Genomic DNA, 19,788 nt, shown 5'->3' with positions numbered 1-19,788 from the left:
TCTCACCATGTCTAATAAGGTTCGATTTCTTCATTCTGTCACACCATTCTGATCCGGAGAACCAGACATAGTGTATTGGGCAACAATCTCATGTTCTTGAAGAAATTTCGCAAATGAACCCGGTGCTTGTCCATCCTCTGTGTATCTACCATAGTACTCTCCACCTCTATCTGATCTCACGATCTTAATTTGTTTTTCACATTGTTTCTCAATTTCAGCCTTAAAAACTTTAAAGGCATTTAAAACTTCATTCTTAGAATGAAGTAAGTAGAGATACATATATCGTGAATAATCATCTATAAAGGTTATGAAGTATTTCAAACTATTTGCATCCATGTCTGGACAACATGTGTCTGTATGTATGATTTCTAATAAATTAGAACTCCTCTTTGCGCCCTTTTTAGACTTGTTAGTTTACTTACCCTTAACGCAATCTACACAAGTCTCAAAATTAGCGAAATCCAAAGTACTAAGTACTCCTTCATTTACTAATCGCTTGATTCTCTCAATAAAGATATGTCATAATCTTTGGTGCCACAACATAGAGGATTCTTTATTCACAATACATCGTTTTAACCTAACAGAAACGTGCATAGAATTATAAGTAGCGTCGCTTTTCAATTCAATCGAATAAAGACCATCAATCAAATGACCACAACTAATAATTTCAGATTTATTAAGTAAATTAAAACCAAAGTTTGTAAAATTAAAATAGAATCCTAAAGGTGCAAGTTTAGAAACAGAAATTAAGTTTTTACAAAAACTAGGAACATAAAAAACTTTCTCCAAATGTAATTTAAAGCCACTACTTAAAACTAAAACGCACGTTCCAATGGTCTCTACATGCGAGCTCATCCTACTCCCTGAGTAGAAGCATTGCTCACTTCCCACTAGCTTCCTTAGGCTTTCCATACCCTGCAAGGTATTAGAAACATGGATTGTAGAACCAAAGTCAATCCACCATGTATTATGATTCACATTAATCATATTAGATTCATAACAAACGAAAGTAAATGGTGTACCTTTCTTCTCAAACCAACTTTTAAATTTGGGGCAGTCCTTCTTTATGTGTCCTTTCTTTTTACAGAAGAAACACTTTGACTCCTTTTTAATTGTTTGTTGAGTTGAAATCCTTCCTTTATTGGTGCCTACAGACTTCTTCCTATCCTTTCCAAAAGTAGAAGCAGTCAAATTTACTTTCTCACCCTCTTCCATTATCAATCTCTCATCTTCTTGAACACACATGGTCATCAATTCATTAATAGACCATTTATCCTTATGTGTGTTGTAGGAGATTTTAAAGGGTGTATATTGTTGAGGTAGGGTGCACAAAATGAAATGTACCAGGAAGGATTCAAACATGGTAACTTCCAGGGTTTTCAACTGAGCCACTATGTCCCTTAAGTGCATGATATGTTCACGCACACCTCTTGTTCCAGTAAGCTTAATGGAAGAGAATTGCATAATGAGTATGCTAGCAAGCGACTTCTCAGAGGTCGTAAACTGTACATCAATGACTTTCAACAGATCTCTGACCTTATCATGTTGGTGAACTGAACCCCAGATACTAGCGGATATGTTGGTTTTTATGAACATAACGGAGAGACGATTAGATCTCTCCCACTTTTCATAAAGGTCAACAACATCAGGTTCGCTAGTTTCAGTAATAACCGGTGGCTCATCCTTCTTTATAGCATAGTCAATATCCATCTAGCCCAACGAAGGAGAATTCTTTCCTTCCAAACCTTATAATTATCACCTTTCAATATGGGAAGGTCATAAGAAATATTCATAGATTGTGAAATTGCAAACAAACACACATGCTCATTAAGAAAATTTGAGACTAAACAAATGTCATGTTTTGTCAATGCAAATCATGTCTCAATATATGAATCTAGTGACCCAAAACTTGCCTGTGGACTAAAGTCCTACTCAATTAGATTCATCGTGCAACTTTACGATAAAACTATTAAATCATGTTCAACATAACTTAGAGACACACAATTTTAAACAGTTTGCGCATAAATGATTTATCCTTTAGAAGTTATAAATATACATGAACTGCATCTAATAAACAAATAAATCACAATAATTTAGTGGCAAAGGGAGTTATTTCATGCTGCAGGGAAGACCAGCCCAATTCGAACCCGCGACAGAGAGATAATATAAACCGCATCAACCACTAGAACAAGTCATGCTTTATTTAATATTTTATGAAATCTAAAGACAATTTTGTTTTTTTTACTGAATAGAGAAGTGAGTTTGGGGATACAAAATTGAGAATATTACATTCTATTTATAGAGTCACAGAGGTCAACCAACTTGTTATAAGAGATAGATAAATGATAGGTAAATTATTGCAAATATGTTACAAAGATATGGGTTGAATGTAGAAAGAAAATGAACCAGATTCAGAACTAACAAAATTTTCCAAAAAAAATAAAAAAATAAAAACATGTGGAACGTGGGGGAACGTGGACTTCCAACAATCCCAACTCTGTATGATTCTTGGCTAGTAGAAATATGGTCTCATAGTCATGGCTATAGGATTAATAATTAAGCCGCCTAAAAAAGAAAAGGAAGGTTGAGTGAGATCTGAATACTGAATATATAGTCGACCATGGCAGTAGTTGAATTTGCATGTGGCTGCATTTATGTTGCCATTGACTTTGTTAAGCAAGTAAGCATCGTTCGACCATGGCAGTAGTTGAATTTGAATGTGGCTGCATTAATGAATGAGTTGAGACAGCTATGGATAATTATATGACTAATAATAATCATTCACCACAGGTGCTATTTGTTACGAAAGGATATAGCACGAAGTAAACGAATTACTGAGGAGGACCATAATCTTTTTTTTTTTTTTTTTTTTTTATAAATGAATTTTATTAAAAAAATTAAAAAAATATAAAACTTGATCTAACAGGATACAAGCCTTCGTGCATCTTTACGAAAAACTCATATTTTCAATAAGGATAAAACTTGATCTAACAGGATACAAGCCTTTGTGTAGGTATTTTTTTAATATACTCACTAAAAAAAAGGTAAGAGGTACAAGTGAGCTAATCTTTTTATTTGGACAAAATAATCATTCTTCTTATATTTAGACTATTTATATAAATATATTGTATTTTAATTACGTACCTTAATTTAATTTTATTAATCCTGTTCTTTTCTTTCTCCCACGTGCTCTACTCGTCCCCTCTGTCTCCTCTCACCTCTCACTGTACATGGACAACTTAATTTCAGTAAGAAGGCAATAATGGTGTACAGCAGCATTCCCCTTCAATGAAATCTTGATAGCTGTTGTCTATTGCGAATTAGCAAACACGCATTATGAGAATGATAATCCTATGCATTTTTAAAACTGTATGGAAATTGAGACCCGTAAAACATTCGAAAATTCAACTTAATTAGTAGTAGTATCAAAATACTGCAATTAAAACAAAAAGGCAATATATGTTTTTTTTTATACAGCAAAAGCAAACGCTGAGTTTTGTTTCTTATTTGGTGCCTATAAATCCAAATAAGCATAGGCAATGTACTGCCTATAAATTGAAAATCAATATAGTGCAATGTTAAAAAACAAAAAGTGCAGTAATGGTTGAAACTTATTTGAAAAGTAAATATTATATAGTTTTTATTTTGAAAACTAGTTAAATCTCTATCTACAATTTTTTTTCTCGTAAGATGATAACGTGATATTATTTTTTTAAGAAGCATTTAATGAAACATTTGCTTGGGATATTTTTGTAATTGAAATGAACGTGCAAGTGGGCTCTTTTTTAATGAAAACTAGAAATCAGACATTAGGCGGCGGCTTCTTTCAATTTTTTTTTATATATTTTTTAAAAAAATCAGCATGAGTTATAAGAAGAAAAATTGTCTTAAAAATAATAATTATTTTAATATTTTAATATAATATTAATTATTTTTTGTCAAGTATATCATTTATAATATCAACCATATAGTTAAAAAAATTAAATTAATGATGACAAGGTTACTTTTTATAAAATTAAGATTCTCTTTCATCTATTAAATATGATTTTATTTTTTTATAGTATCTACCATTCTATAACTATCGATGAACTCAATTATTGAAATTGTTCAATATATCATTTTTTAACTTTAAGAATCTATTTTTTTATCCATGTAAAACAATTTAAGAAAATAATTATAATATGATGAAGGGAGTATAATTTTAAGAATTAAATTAATTCATAATTTATAACTAAAGGAACTTATTATTTTAAATGTATAATTTAAATAATCCTATATAATTCTAAATTGTTATTATTGTTAAAGGTTATATTTAGTAAAAGTTTTAGTGCCATGACATGATTTTAATATGAGAAAAAATATTATATATTGATAGTGTAAAATAATTTATAACATTATTAAATCATAATTCATAATATATGATAATTTTATTAATTTTTAAGATGATTAAACTAAAATTTATATCAATCATGCATAATTCATGATTAACAGATAATATAATTTTTTAACTTTTAATAGGTGATCATTAAACTCTTTTAATATTTTAATATTAATATTGTGGTTACAAACAAAGTTAAATTTAGTATGTTTTAGAATAAATTTGAGTTATATATCAGGTGATATTTTTAAAAATACATTATACTGTTTTATAATAATAATAATAATAATAATAATAATAATAATAATAATAATGTAATAACAAGATTTCTTGACTTAGTGGATAATATTTTTTATTACATGACATTATATTTATATCAATATTATTTTTAAAGCATATATAACAAAATACACTTTATTTTTATATTTTTAATTATGTAATGTAATAACAATATTTCTTGACTTAGTGGATAATATATTTTATTACATGACATTATATTTATATCAATATTATTTTTAAAACATATATAACAAAATACACTTTATTTTTATATTTTTAATTATGCAATTTAATTATACATAATATTAAAATTTATATACCAGGTCAATAAGTTAATTTAGTCTTGTTTTATATTTTATCGAGTCCTTTTGGATTCAAACATACACTATCAATATTTGGGGTTAGATAAGTTTTTTTAGGGGTATTTATGGGTCCGAGTCACTCACGAACCCTAATTAATCTAAATCAATTTGAATAGTTTAGGTTGAATCATTTATATATTTGGATCAAAACTGAATCGAACTGATCAAAATCGTTCATGTACGGGTTGTGTCACGAATTTAAATTTATAAATCTAATTAAAAATTTTAGAGTTGTTTAATTTGACTTTAAATACTACTAATATTGAAATCGCAAATGTTTGGACTACTAATGTTAAAACTTCTTAAGATATTTCTTTCATGTATATTATTGTTTGCTTTACTTTTTTTTCATATTTATTTTTCTAATATGCTTATAATATTAATGAATTATATTTTGTTCATTGATTTCAGTTAATTTGGTTGTAGCAAAACTTATTGCAAAAAATTAGTTTGTAAAAATTAGTTGTGATTTAGACTATTATAGTAAATCTCGTTAAATAATATTTTGTTTTAAGTTGTATTAGTTTATTTTAAAATTTTATGTTGATGGTATTAAGTGAATCAATTGTACTACTTTTAGACATTTGATAATATTGCGTTAATTATATTAAATATTTAGATGAATCATAATATAAAATATTAGTTATAAAAAAATATCAAATTTAGATGGATAACCGGTTGATCCAAACCGAATCAACCTATCTAGGTAGCTTCCTGGAACAGTTAAGATAAAATAAAATAAAACTTTCCGTAAGAAAAAACAAACCCACACAATTTCCATAAAACAAACGCCCACACAATTTGAAAATATGCAGTGTACGTATTGACTTTATAATAGACTAGGGGAACACAGGCAAGAACAGAGTGCTTAACTGTTTTTTTTTAAATAAAAAGAAAAATAAAAAAGTTAGTGAATGATTTGTAAAAATAATTTTTAGGATAAAATAATAACTTATAAATATAAATATAGCTGTACAAATAAAATAGACATAAAATGTTATCAAAGCATCCTATTCTTTTTATATATAGTCATGGATGACCAAAATAAAAAAGCTCATTAATTTTTTTATTAAACAAAAATTGTGTGTGCGTGTATGTACATGTTTTTATAACTTAAGCGACATTTTGTTAATATCATGAACCAATTTCACACACTATTATGATTTTTGGGACTAAAATAGTGATCCACTCATCTTTAAAATAAGAGTAATAATAAAATATTAAATGATCGTTTGTTCTCATTAGGATTAAAATTTCTATAAGAACCCACGAGGATTCTCAGCAAACAATGAACTCCTGAGACCAGTTGAGTCTATTTCCCTAATTAAAGCCATGGAATATTCTCCACTGTCCATTGTTATTACCTTCTTTGTGTTCTTGCTTTTGCATTGGCTAGTTAAAATTTACAAGCAAAAATCGAGATACAAATTGCCCCCTAGCCCATGGAGGTTACCTATCATTGGTAACCTCCATCAGCTAGCATTAGCAGCTTCACTTCCTGATCAAGCTCTCCAAAAACTTGTTCGCAAATATGGGCCTCTCATGCACCTCCAACTTGGTGAAATTTCAACCCTGGTTGTGTCCTCCCCCAAGATGGCCATGGAGGTGATGAAAACCCATGATGTTCATTTTGTGCAGAGGCCCCAACTTCTGGCTCCTCAATTTATGGTATATGGAGCAACAGATATTGTTTTCGCTCCATACGGTGATTATTGGAGGCAAATCAGGAAAATATGTACCTTAGAGCTTCTAAGTGCCAAGAGGGTCCAATCTTTCTCTCATATCAGACAAGATGAGAACAGAAAACTCATACAATCAATTCACTCATCCGCAGGCTCATCAATCGATCTTAGTGGCAAACTTTTCTCTTTGTTGGGCACCACTGTTTCTAGGGCAGCGTTTGGAAAAGAAAATGATGACCAAGATGAATTAATGTCTTTGGTCAGAAAAGCTATAACAATGACAGGAGGATTTGAATTGGATGACATGTTTCCTTCATTGAAACCATTGCATTTACTGACCCGACAGAAAGCCAAAGTGGAGCATGTTCACCAGCGGGCAGACAAAATCTTAGAAGACATTCTCAGAAAGCATATGGAAAAACGAACAATAGGAAAAGAAGGCAGTAATGAAGCAGAGCAAGAAGATCTTGTTGATGTTCTTTTGAGACTCAAAGAAAGTGGCAGTCTCGAGGTTCCAATGACTATGGAGAATATCAAAGCTGTGATATGGGTTAGTGAATATTATGCCACAAAATTCAATTCTTGTTTTGCACTTAAGGGAATTCAAAATAGAAATTTTAATATATCAAAAACTCAAAATAACTAAATTTTTTATTATAAAGTCAGATCGAAATTTCATCATTTATCAAAAATCTTAAACATTTTTTTTAATTTTACCACAAAAATGAAGGGTAGAACTATTTACTCACCGTACATGTTTTTCTGGGGAAGAAGAAAACACCTCAATATGCTCACAAGTCACATGCAAGCAAAACGGTTAACTAATTCATCATATTTTTTTTTCTTTTCATGTGAAAATGTTTATTTTGTTTATCCAGAACATATTTGCTTCTGGAACTGATACCCCGGCATCAACATTGGAGTGGGCAATGTCAGAAATGATGAAAAATCCAAGAGTGAGGGAGAAGGCACAAGCTGAATTAAGACAAACATTCAAAGGAAAGGAAATAATACGTGAAACTGATCTAGAAGAACTTAGTTACCTGAAGTCAGTGATCAAAGAAACGTTGAGGTTACACCCTCCTTCTCAGTTGATCCCTAGAGAGTGCATCAAATCAACCAACATTGATGGGTACGATATACCAATAAAGACTAAAGTCATGATAAACACATGGGCAATTGGAAGAGATCCTCAATATTGGAGTGATGCTGAAAGGTTTATCCCAGAGAGATTTGATGATAGTTCTATCGATTTCAAAGGGAATAGCTTTGAGTATATACCCTTTGGGGCAGGAAGGAGAATGTGTCCAGGCATTACATTTGGTTTGGCTAGCATTACGCTTCCATTGGCTTTAATACTCTATCACTTTAATTGGGAACTCCCAAATAAGATGAAACCTGCGGATTTGGATATGGATGAACTCTTCGGACTGACAGTTGTAAGGAAAAACAAGTTGTTTTTGATTCCCACTATTTATGAAGCTTCATGATACATGTATTTTTTTTTAATAGGCCAAAGGAGATTCAATAAGAGTACCAATGATATTCAGAATAAAAAAGTTACAGAGAATAAAGGAACCCAAGGCGCAAAGAAACTAAAAGAAAAGCCACACAGTGATAATATTTGTAGTGCATGTCTATTGAGATATCTTTACACTTTGGGGAGTCTTGTTTGATGTAATTTTTTGCTTGTTACTGAATCTATAATCAATAATATTTGACTATCATTACGATGATTTTTTTTTACAAGGGTGAAGTTTTTACTATTCATTGTATAATACATTTGTACACCATTTTTTTAATATTCTTTTCTTATACACATTTTTCTTTTAACATACTTGAAAGGAAATAAAGCTATTTTATAATTAATTTAAATAATTATCCATTTAATATAAAGCTAATTTGTGTTATTAAATATATTAATAGTGATATATAGTCTAAAGTTTTAATATTTATATAATATTGAAATGGTAAACTCATTTAAATTGGTATAAACATTTATATCATACACAATTAATATAAAATTTAGATGTATAATCATTTTCACTATATAATAAAAATATATAATTTTTTAATAATTGAAGTAAATTAAAAATATTTGTTGTATATAATTTATAAAATGTTTTTTTTAAAAAAAGATAAGTCCATTACAAACACCGCTATTGAGCCTAATCAATTATGTTATGCTCTTATGGAAACGGGCTTCGAGCAAAATTATAAAAGGCACTAAAAAAAATGAATTATGTAACGGGGCATGAGACCCATGTATGCATAACAAAACAAAAACAAAAACAAAACCACTCCCGAATTTTAAATAAAAAGCCAGTCCATGATAATGCAAGCATACAATATTATCCATTAGACTTTGAATAAAATAACGTAAAAATAAAGAGTCCCGACCAACAAAAGAATCCAAGCTAAAAATAAGCTAAGAGTATGTTTGGATAAAAAAATTTAACTGAGAAAAATAATTTATCAGAAAATTTAAAATTTTATATTTTAAAATTTATTGTTTGGATTTTTTTATAAAGAATTGAAATTTTTTGAATTTTGAAACAGAATTTTAAATAACTAAAAATGTGGAATTTCAATTTCCTTCTAAAAGATGAGAAATTAAAATTCTCTCAATAATTCCTCTTTATTTTCTTGCTACCAAAACAATGCAAGTTTCCTCGTTTTCACACTTTTGTCCCTTCCATCTCATTTATTCGCTATCTCAATGCTAGCAAATATAGAGCATTAATGCATAGCAACACATGGAGGATTTTTTTTTACATGCATCAATAATATGAATGACCTACTTCATATCAAAGTTCATACTTGATGTTTGGGAGTTGTGTTCCTTACCAATGACCAACCTTTCTGTTATTGTAAATGCTCCCATCATAAGAATATTTATTTTAATTTTATCCTCTAATAAATGCTCATACCATAAGAATATTTATTTTAATTTTATTCTATGGTAAATATTGTTATCTTGAAAATTTTAATTACGTATACATTTTGACTTAAAAAAATTACATAATAGTGTAATACCAAGGACTCGTTCAAATCTTGGAATATAAATTTTTAAAGAGTGGATGATTAATTTAGCCATTAAAATTATTGTCTGAACTTTAAAAATATAATAAAATGACTCCTAAAATTGTAAATTATCAACTAACTTAGTTCTCTCGTTATTAATTAGTATCACCTAATTTTGTCAAAAAGACTGAAATGAATTAAATGTTAGTTAAGTAACAAACCAACTATAGTTTCACTTAGTTTTTTTTTTTTTTTGAAGAAACTAGTTTCACTTACGTCACATGAATAAAAATGACCTTAAATTGGTAGAATAATAATTAGTTTTTCCCATCCTAACGCGTCTTTACTATTCCTCTACTCATTTAATGACGTTAGATTAAATTGGCTAATAACGAAAGATTAAATTGATTGATGATTTATAGTTGAAGATTTTTTTTAAAAAAAAATTAGGGACCGATTTTATTACTCATTACAATTTTAAAGATTAAATTAATTGATGATTTACAATTTATAAATCTTAATATTAAAGATTAAATTAACTGGTAGAATAATAAAATTACGCATTGTTATTATACCTTCTTTTTGTTCTTGCTCTTGCATTGGCTCATTAAAAAGTACAAGTCAAAATCCAGTCACACATTGTCCCCAGGCCCAAGGAAGTTACCTCTCATAGGAACCTGCATCAACTTGCTAACAGTGGCAGGTTCACTTCAATATCATGCTCTTCGAGAACTTGCTCATAAATATGAACCTCTCATGCACCTGCAACTATGTGAAATTTCTGCAGTGATTAATTGTATCCTCCCCCAGATGGTGGCCAAGGAGATAATGAAAACCCACGATCTTGCTTTTGTGCAGCCACAACTTCTCTCTCCTCAAATTTTGGCCTATGGGGCAACAAATATTGCTTTTGCTCCATATGGTGGTGATTATTAGAGGCAAATGAGAAAAAAATGTACGTGTGTTAGAGCTTCTAAGTGCCGAGAGAGTCTAATCTTTCTCTTATTTATTAGAAGATGAGACAAAAAATTATAGACTCCATTCGAAAATAGCAGGCTCTCCAATCAATCTTACCAGCAGAATTTTCTCTTAATTTGTTAAGCACTACTGGCAGCGTTTGGAAACAAATCTGAGGACCAAGATGAGTTTGTGTCGTTGGTCAGAGAGAATCAATAGCAATGATAGAGCTTACATTTACGAGTAACTCTATTTACTTTTCACTAAATCATAAAATAAACATTCCATGAATTGAATGTATCTTAAGCCATTATCATCTTTTATTTTTATACATGCAATGAAATGGGAATGGTCATTTGAGTACGCATCACTCAATTTACTTTTCGTTATATTAATAATAAAGTTAACATTCTTTGAATTGATTGTATCTTAAGCCAACATTATCTTTTTTTTTTTTTTTTTAATTTGATACATCAACCATTATCTTTTATTTATTAAGAAATGAAATGACTTAACTCATTCCAATTAATTTGATCATTTTCTAATTTATCCTTGATTAAATCTTAGGAAAGAAAACGCACCAACTTGTCATTTTCATACATCAATTTGAAAATATGTATTGACTTTTTTTTAAACATATGCATATATAGGAATTTATACATGACAAAAGTTGAAGCTCATTAATATATGTGACACAAAATTTAACATCTTTCAACGTATAGAATGTGCAACTAGCCTAATAATGTTTAAAAATAGGCATTGAATACTAAAAAAAAAAAAAGAATAGACAATATTGAACCTAAATTCAAAATCTGCTCTAATACATACAAAACATAATATTAAAATATGCATAATGCAAGTTTTCTAGAAAGCTTTCTATATATAAGAAAAAGAAAAAAAATATTTTGACTGCAAATTGAAAACAAAACTCAATAGTGTAATACCACGGATTCGTTCAAATTAATCTTCGCGTCGGATATAAATTTTTAAAGAGTGAATAATTAATTCAACCTTTAAAATTATAACGGTTAGTTAAATTGGTTTAGGAAATTAATAAAATAGCAAAATATTATTTGAAAGTTTAAATGGCCAATTATTTTAGTTCCTGAAACTATAATCATGATTAAATTGGTATCTAAAATTAAAAAAATCAACAAAAATCATTTCTAAAGTTGTAAATTATATCATTTAATTAAGTTCTTTCATTATTAGTTAGTGTCATATAATGTTGTTAAAAAGACTAAATAGAAATATGCCAATTATCTAAGTGAAACCAGTTAGGAGCACATGCATGCACACCTACTACTAAAGAGAGGATCTACTTATTACAAGAGATCATTCTAAAAGAGTTTTTATTATTATTATTATCATTTACTTTTTATAATAATTTGGTTCTTATAAAATATTATATTTTTAGTCTTTTAAAGATTTATTTAATTTTAGTTATTGAATTTTTTTAATTTTGCTGTTAAGTAATAATATTGATTAATGACATTGACAATTCATTAATTTATTGTGTTATTAAGAAACTTAATAGGATAATTAGGAGTAATTTATTTTGTAAATCATGATTCCAAATCTTCATTTATTCAAAAATGTGATACTAATCAAATGATGAAGAATTAAAAATTATATTAAAAACAGAAAAATTACATGTGATTACCTGGTTTGATTTGTTGATGACTGACAAATCAATAAATAAGATGTTATTGTAACTATTATATCAATTAATGTTATTAGTCGAAACTAAAATTATAATTTTTTAAATTTTTACAAGGACTTACAAAAAAAATAACAGAAGAACTAAAACTAAAAATAAGATACTAGAGAATAAGTTGTAATTTAAGCCGTTAAATTTTATTGGATAAAAGTTATATCAATAAAAATGGTTCTAAGATTCAATATTTTTCATTAAATAATTATTATTTTTTAGCATGGCTACCGGTCAATACAAATAGATGTTTCATTATGGAGAAACATTGACTGGACTGGGTAAATAGATTAAACACCGTGGAATTCAAGGAGGAACTTTTGTATATGATACGTGTCAACTTCATTTATAAATTATGGTTACGGGACGTTTTGACTTTTTAATGTTTAGGTGACTTTGTTGCCCAAAAAACATAGTTTCACTTTCACCTGTCAAATCGTAACTAATTTATTTAAAAGCGGATAAGATATGTGGTTGAATTATCTCGTTCCCAGGTACTCCAACCAGTTGAAAAACTTATAAAAATAAATAAATAATACTGGGTAAACGGTCAACTGTCCCTTAAGGAGGAGAGTTTGGATAAATAAATAAATTAATTCAATATTCATTAATAATTTTTTATTATATAAAAGTTTATGTTATAAATTTATGAAAATATATTTAAAATCTTTCTAATACGTAAGATAGAATTTAATTACATATTTTTACTTATAAAAATACATTAAATTATATTTAAGAAATTGTCATTTATCTATTTTTTTATGAAAAATTGTATAAGCTAAGTCGTATTTATGAAATACAACTCACAAAATATAATGAAAGTTATTTAATAGTATTTGAAGTATATAATTATATAAAATACTGTTAAGAAATTTAAAAAATTATATTTAACAAGTACAATTTACGTATAAAATCAGTTGGAAGATTTATTTAAATAAGACTTGTATATATTAAATATGTGGACATGTTTAACGTAACATTGTCTAGTTGTCCCTTAAGTATGCGGTAAAAACTTTGATTCTAAGTTTATGTGTATGAAAAATATTCATTAAAAAATATCAATCTCTTATCTTAATATTTTTAAGGATTAATTCTTGGCACACTATCTTTAATAAGCACATTTAAATTTGTAATTGATAATTTTCTGTATGCATTCAAATTTAAATTTGTATTTTTTTCATTCAGAAAAAAATAGTAATTTAAAAACATTTTATATATTTATAATAATAATTATTATTAGATATTTAAACAAATAGAATTAAAATATAATTTATATATCATGCCATTAGAAAAGTTCTTGTTTTTCCACATGCATGTCTTTGTTGTAACTTGTATGGTAATTAAGAATCAACATATTTTGTTTGGTAAAAAAAAAAAGAATGAACATATTTTGCAATTTGCTGATTTGGTCCTGGAATGATATCGACCAGGCCGATATGGATGGAACCATAAAATATGAAACACATTTTCTTATTTCGTGGATATTATAGTTTTTTTAAATTTAATTAGCGTTTATCATTTTTAATTAAAAGCATGAAGTACACTTTCTATTTTCATGAATATGACATTATATAATATAATTTTATGCTTATCATTTTTAATAAGTATTAAAATGAAATACATTTTTTTTATTTCATGGATATGAGAAGTTAAGTTTAAATTTTATGTTTATAATTATTTTAATAAATATTATATATGGAACACATTTTCTAATTCCATGAATATGATAAGTCATGTTTAAAATTCATGTTTATCATTTAAAAATATATTAAACAAGTGATATTTATTTAATTTTTATGAATATGAATCTAAATATAATTTTATCATGCTAGTGCTTTTTTAATTGGTACAATTTAAACAACTCATTTTAAATTTCTTATCTTTTATTAATTGCCCCCCATAATTGATATAATTTTAAATAACCTTTAGATGACCCCCATTTTTATATTTTTTTATTTAAACTTATTTTTGTGTCAATTAAATTTTAGTTTAATAGTTTTAATTGAGATATTTTTTTAATCATAAAAAATTGTTGTTTATAGAAAACTCAATTTTAAGTAATTCAATCTATTTTAGTTAGTTATTCAATTAAAAAAATTTACTTCCCTTGATTATTGAAAATACTATTCACTTAACTTTTTTCATTTATCATTAAGTGTACAATATACTGTAAATTACTATGATTTTATTAATTAAATTAATATTTTAAAATTAAGAGTTTTAACATTTGTTTATATTTTTATATCATTAATATGAAAATAATATTATATCGTTTACTTTGAAATAATTGATGTGAAAACATCCTCTCTAAAATCTAAATGGTTTGAAAGCATTTCGTATGTAGCGTAAAAAAGGAGGATATTGAACGTAAGTGATATTTGAAAAGAATATAAGAGTGCGTTGAGTGGTTTAAAAATGATAGATAGATCGAAATTTCCTTGCGGATTGAAGATTCTATAAATAGGAACCGAACCAGCCATCGACAAACAACAATAAAACCCTTGAGAGCTGACTCTATAATAAAGCCATATATGGAAGCTCAAACCTACTTCTTGGTTATTGCCTTATCCCTCTTCATTCTACTGAATTGGCTTGCAAAATATCTCAAGCTAAAACCTAATGTTGCTCACAAACTTCCCCCTGGTCCAAAAAAGCTACCTCTCATAGGAAACATGCATCAACTAGCAGTAGCAGGTTCACTCCCACATCGTGCACTTCAAAAACTTGCTCATATATATGGACCTCTCATGCACCTCCAACTTGGTGAGATTTCTGCAGTGGTTGTATCCTCCCCCAACATGGCCAAGGAAATAACCAAAACCCATGATGTTGCTTTTGTGCAGAGACCACAAATCATTTCTGCACAAATCTTGTCTTACGGGGGATTAGATGTTGTTTTTGCTCCATATGGCGATTACTGGAGACAAATGAGGAAGGTGTTCGTGTCAGAACTTCTCAGTGCCAAGAGGGTTCAGTCTTTCTCTTTTATTAGAGAAGACGAGACAGCAAAATTTATAGACTCGATTCGAGCATCGGAAGGTTCACCAATCAATCTCACTAGAAAAGTTTTCTCACTGGTAAGTGCTTCTGTTTCCAGGGCAGCAATTGGTAACAAATCTAAGGACCAGGATGAGTTTATGTATTGGCTTCAGAAAGTAATAGGATCGGTTGGAGGATTCGACCTTGCTGATTTGTTTCCTTCAATGAAATCCATACATTTCATAACTGGGTCGAAGGCCAAATTGGAGAAGCTGCTGAATAGGGTTGACAAGGTGTTGGAAAACATTGTCAGAGAGCATCTAGAAAGGCAAATAAGAGCAAAAGATGGCAGAGTTGAAGTAGAGGACGAAGATCTTGTTGATGTTCTTCTCAGAATCCAACAAGCTGACACTCTCGACATCAAAATGACGACTAGGCACGTCAAAGCTTTGATATTGGTTAGTACTTAATACTCCTTTCGGTTTTTTATTTTTATAACAAACAAGTTTTAGTATGAAATACACATGAATGCCTGAATATTAAGTTCGGGAGGTAGTAATGAATACTGCAAAATTATCTTTTAAATCTACCTGAATATATAGTCCACATGCATGTGCTCGATCTCTTTAATTTCCTGCGCTTCCAATTTACAAAATTACTGAGAAAACTAACTATCTGCATAAAAAAATTGTTTAATTAACGTCTGGTTTTTAACTTGTTGAAATAAGGGCCTTTTAATGGCTTTTTTATAACAAAATTCAAACCATTCCCACAGCAGTTTTTCCTTTCAAAGTTACGTAGGAACAAGAGCGATAGGTAGTCGTAAAAATCAATTTTTTTAGAGAAAAAAATGTGTACAGGCTGATGGGTATATATTAGTATGAAGTTAGGTTAAGTAATTGATCTCATTTAGATTTGTTTCGTCTTCGCCAACTCAATATTCAATAATAGAAAAGTTAATTTTTTTACTCTTGGTAGTAAAATAAGTTTGAACCTATAGTTAACCTTAAAAAAAAATAGTTTGAACCTACTCGATCGGCTGGGGTTTGGTTTTTGTTTCATTATTCCCATGTTTGCTTCCGGTTTGTTTTATAAAGTATGCTGTTGTCCTTATGTATGTGTGTATAATGGTAACAATTATTAGGCTAAAAAATATTAACTGATAATTGAGGGTGGGGGTGGGGTGGAGAATTAACCTTCGGTACGTTATTTATTATGTCAACAAATATATCTTGTCAATGAAAGTGATAAATTAAACAATTAATTAATCACTAGTTAACTTTTAATATCTGTCGATAGGAAAAAAGGAAAACTATCCTCGTCCACCCCATTTTGGGGGTGGATTTTGAGTAATTAATAAGAAAAGAGATAAAAAAATGGTTTAAGTGCTATGATAAAAAAAAAAAGTGTTTTTGGTACAGCTCTTTGTTTTGGTACAAAAAAAAAAAGTAAACAAATGGAGGTTACATGTATTTCCTAGTGAAATCAACTTAGCTACACCATTCACTAATTGTTATTTGCGCTTTTCCTTCCCGACACTACATCATATTTCTTTTTTCTAGCTTTGCTAATTCATACCAACAATTTTTTTATAACATAATTTTCTATTTCTTTCTACTATTTTAACGATTTTATCTTGGGTTTTTCTCCCTTTCTCCTTTTTATCTTTTTTATACAGAAAGTTATACAATTTTATTGTATTAATGCACATTCTCTTTTGATTTTACCAAAATTCATTTGAAAATATTTTAATTGGTTTGACTAGGATGTATTTGCTGCTGGAATCGATACGTCAGCATCAACACTAGAGTGGGCAATGACAGAAATGATGAAAAATTCAAGAGTAAGGGAAAAAGCACAAGCTGAACTAAGAAAAGTATTTGGAGAGAAGAAAATAATTCATGAAAGTGATATAGAGCAGCTTACTTATTTGAAGTTGGTGATCAAAGAGACATTAAGACTACACCCACCTACTCCTTTATTGATCCCTAGAGAATGCTCTGAAGAAACCATCATTGGTGGTTATGAAATACCTGTCAAAACTAAAGTGATGATAAATGTATGGGCAATTTGCAGGGATCCCAAATATTGGACTGATGCAGAAAGGTTTGTCCCAGAAAGGTTCGAGGATAGTTCTATTGATTTCAAAGGGAATAACTTTGAGTATCTTCCATTTGGGGCAGGAAGGAGAATTTGTCCAGGCATCACATTTGGTTTAGCAAGTATTATGCTTCCATTGGCTCAATTACTTTTGCATTTCAACTGGGAGCTCCCAGATGGGATGAAACCTGAAAGTATAGATATGACAGAACGCTTCGGATTGGCTATTGGGAGGAAACATGATTTGTGTTTAATTCCCTTTGTTGATAATCTTTGAGTGCATGATTGACATGCCCATGTTTATCAACCGCACTTTCAAGTGTGAATTCCCTTTGTTTTGAAGTGATATCATATATATTTTATACTTTGAAAAAATAAATTCTAAATACTATTTAACACCTAGAGATATAAAGAGAAAAATGAGAAAAATATAAATATGTTAGGTGATGTAGTATGTTAGAAAAAATGTCTATATGTAATCTATACTTTTTAAACATGATTGAAATAATAATGAATCGTTTTCCGTTCTAGCATATATAACATTACAGGTCTATATATTATGAGCACAATATATTATATTAGATATTTTATTGATATAAAAAATATGCATACTTGTTAAACTTTTGTTTATTTCTATGTGAAAAGAATAAAAATAGGGAATTGAAGGAAGTTATTTTCGTGAGATCTAAAAAAAGGACTCTATCCCCAAATTGGCATTAAATTGGGGGAGGGGGAAATGATGGTTCATTTTTTCAATTTTTTAAATTAAAAAATTATAACATATGAGATTAAATAAAATAATAATTTTATGATAAGTAAATATAATAGAGTACGTAAACGATTAATTTTTTACTTAATATAGAAATGTTTTTACTAGTTTTTTTCACTCTTTCAAACAGATGAATAGAAATTTCTCTTCTTTTTTTCTTCTTATTTTATCCATCCAAATAATACATTTTTACTTTATTTCTCTCATTCATTTCCTTTTTTTTTCTTGTTTCTCATAATGTAAGTAAAATAAAGGAAAATTTTGACAATTCAACTTGAAATTAAGTAACCAAGCATTAGCAACTTTGAGAATGTCAAAAAATATCAAAAAATTATTTCATTGGTCAAGTAATAATCTATTTATTTAAGGCAAATCGATAAGATTTGCAGTTAAATTACAAATCTCATTTCAGCTTCAGGACCCGTCACGTTTGGAATCAACAGAAAGTTGGTTGCTTGTTTTCCCTTGACAAACTTAGGTTTGTATGGGATGATTTTTAGTTTTGAGTTTGACATTTTTTTTTAAAAGACAGAGAGACAAGGAAAGGATGATTAACATATATCCCACCTGAATTCATATTGATTAATTAAAATTTGTTCTAAGTTCTGCCTCTAAGATTGATGCCCTTACATTATTATTTGTCTTATTTATGTCCCACCAATATGTATTTGCATCTTTATCTTGATTTCTGTTTAATTATATTACTATTTCATTATATAAGAACAAGATTCACAACAAAATAGCAACTATATATTAAGTAACAACCATTAATAAAAAAAAGTATGATAAATAATATGATGTAATAAAAAAGAAGAAATAAAAGAAAGAAATATTAATTAATAAATTGTTCAAAATAATAAATTGTTCCTCTATAGAATGTTCAAATATTACCTATCATACCTCTCTCTCTATATATTCTTATAAATAACCTGAAAAAAAAAATCAGCCCTCATAAAAATAACAGCAAAAAACTTAAAAGTTCCTTAATTATATGTCAAAGATAAACCACAAATTTGAACACACGTACAAAAGACCTTCCCACTACAAAAGATACAAGATGAAATTAGCAGAAAGTTAAATACTCATTAACAAAAATTGTGAAGATGGTAAAGCCTTTGATATCAAACTGCTTCCAATTAAAGTCAAAGCTAGAAATGGCACTCCAAGTTATGAGCTGCATAATATTACTAGAACGTAAGTAGTTCTCGCTCACTGTCAAAGGCTCACGCTTACTATGAGCCATGCATCTTATCTTCTCCTTTGAGCCCCCATAGAACCATTAATATTTCTACTCAGTCAACAAAAGAATACCAAAGCCATGACTCTCTCGACTTTGGGGCCACTTTGAACAAAGACAAAAACAAATCATCAGCACTTTAATCGCCACAGCTTAAACAACCTCACTCATTTTGGCAGACCCATTTGTGCCACCACTGTTCATTATCTGGACCAGAAGGCTCGAGGTGCAGAACACGACGAAGCTCGAGTGACTGTCAACGGGTTTGAGTGTTATTCACTGATCTTCCTTGGGTTTTGGTATTCTCTTA

The 19,788-nt window shown here is 28.8% G+C and overlaps 2 protein-coding genes across 2 annotated transcripts; both read left to right on the top strand.

The window, feature by feature from the left end:
- The first annotated feature begins 6,261 nt into the window (after window positions 1–6,261).
- On the top strand, window positions 6,262–8,447 carry LOC114421113 (cytochrome P450 71D8-like). The gene is made up of 2 exons (XM_028386920.1): window positions 6,262–7,251; window positions 7,580–8,447. The coding sequence occupies exons 1-2, from the start codon at window positions 6,352–6,354 to the stop codon at window positions 8,189–8,191; spliced, it is 1,512 nt and encodes a 503-aa protein (XP_028242721.1). The 5' UTR covers window positions 6,262–6,351; the 3' UTR covers window positions 8,192–8,447.
- A 6,398-nt stretch (window positions 8,448–14,845) lies between these two features.
- Window positions 14,846–18,012, top strand: LOC114421105 (cytochrome P450 71D8-like). Its single transcript, XM_028386907.1, has 2 exons — window positions 14,846–15,830; window positions 17,138–18,012. The coding sequence occupies exons 1-2, from the start codon at window positions 14,925–14,927 to the stop codon at window positions 17,747–17,749; spliced, it is 1,518 nt and encodes a 505-aa protein (XP_028242708.1). The 5' UTR covers window positions 14,846–14,924; the 3' UTR covers window positions 17,750–18,012.
- Window positions 18,013–19,788: the final 1,776 nt, after the last annotated feature.

The sequence above is a fragment of the Glycine soja genome, chromosome 1, assembly GCF_004193775.1.
Source record: "Glycine soja cultivar W05 chromosome 1, ASM419377v2, whole genome shotgun sequence".
Taxonomy (NCBI): domain Eukaryota; kingdom Viridiplantae; phylum Streptophyta; class Magnoliopsida; order Fabales; family Fabaceae; genus Glycine; species Glycine soja.
The sequence above is the reverse complement of the archived record's forward strand: the minus strand, read 5'-3'. Positions and strand labels throughout refer to the sequence as shown.

Excerpts from the sequence above, each read along its gene's own strand:
- LOC114421113 (XM_028386920.1), top strand. The coding sequence starts at position 6,352 with ATGGAATATTCTCCACTGTCCATTGTTATTACCTTCTTTGTGTTCTTG. Across the intron at positions 7,252-7,579 it reads ATATCAAAGCTGTGATATGG|AACATATTTGCTTCTGGAAC; the intron begins GTTAGTGAATAT and ends TTGTTTATCCAG.
- LOC114421105 (XM_028386907.1), top strand. The coding sequence starts at position 14,925 with ATGGAAGCTCAAACCTACTTCTTGGTTATTGCCTTATCCCTCTTCATT. Across the intron at positions 15,831-17,137 it reads ACGTCAAAGCTTTGATATTG|GATGTATTTGCTGCTGGAAT; the intron begins GTTAGTACTTAA and ends TGGTTTGACTAG.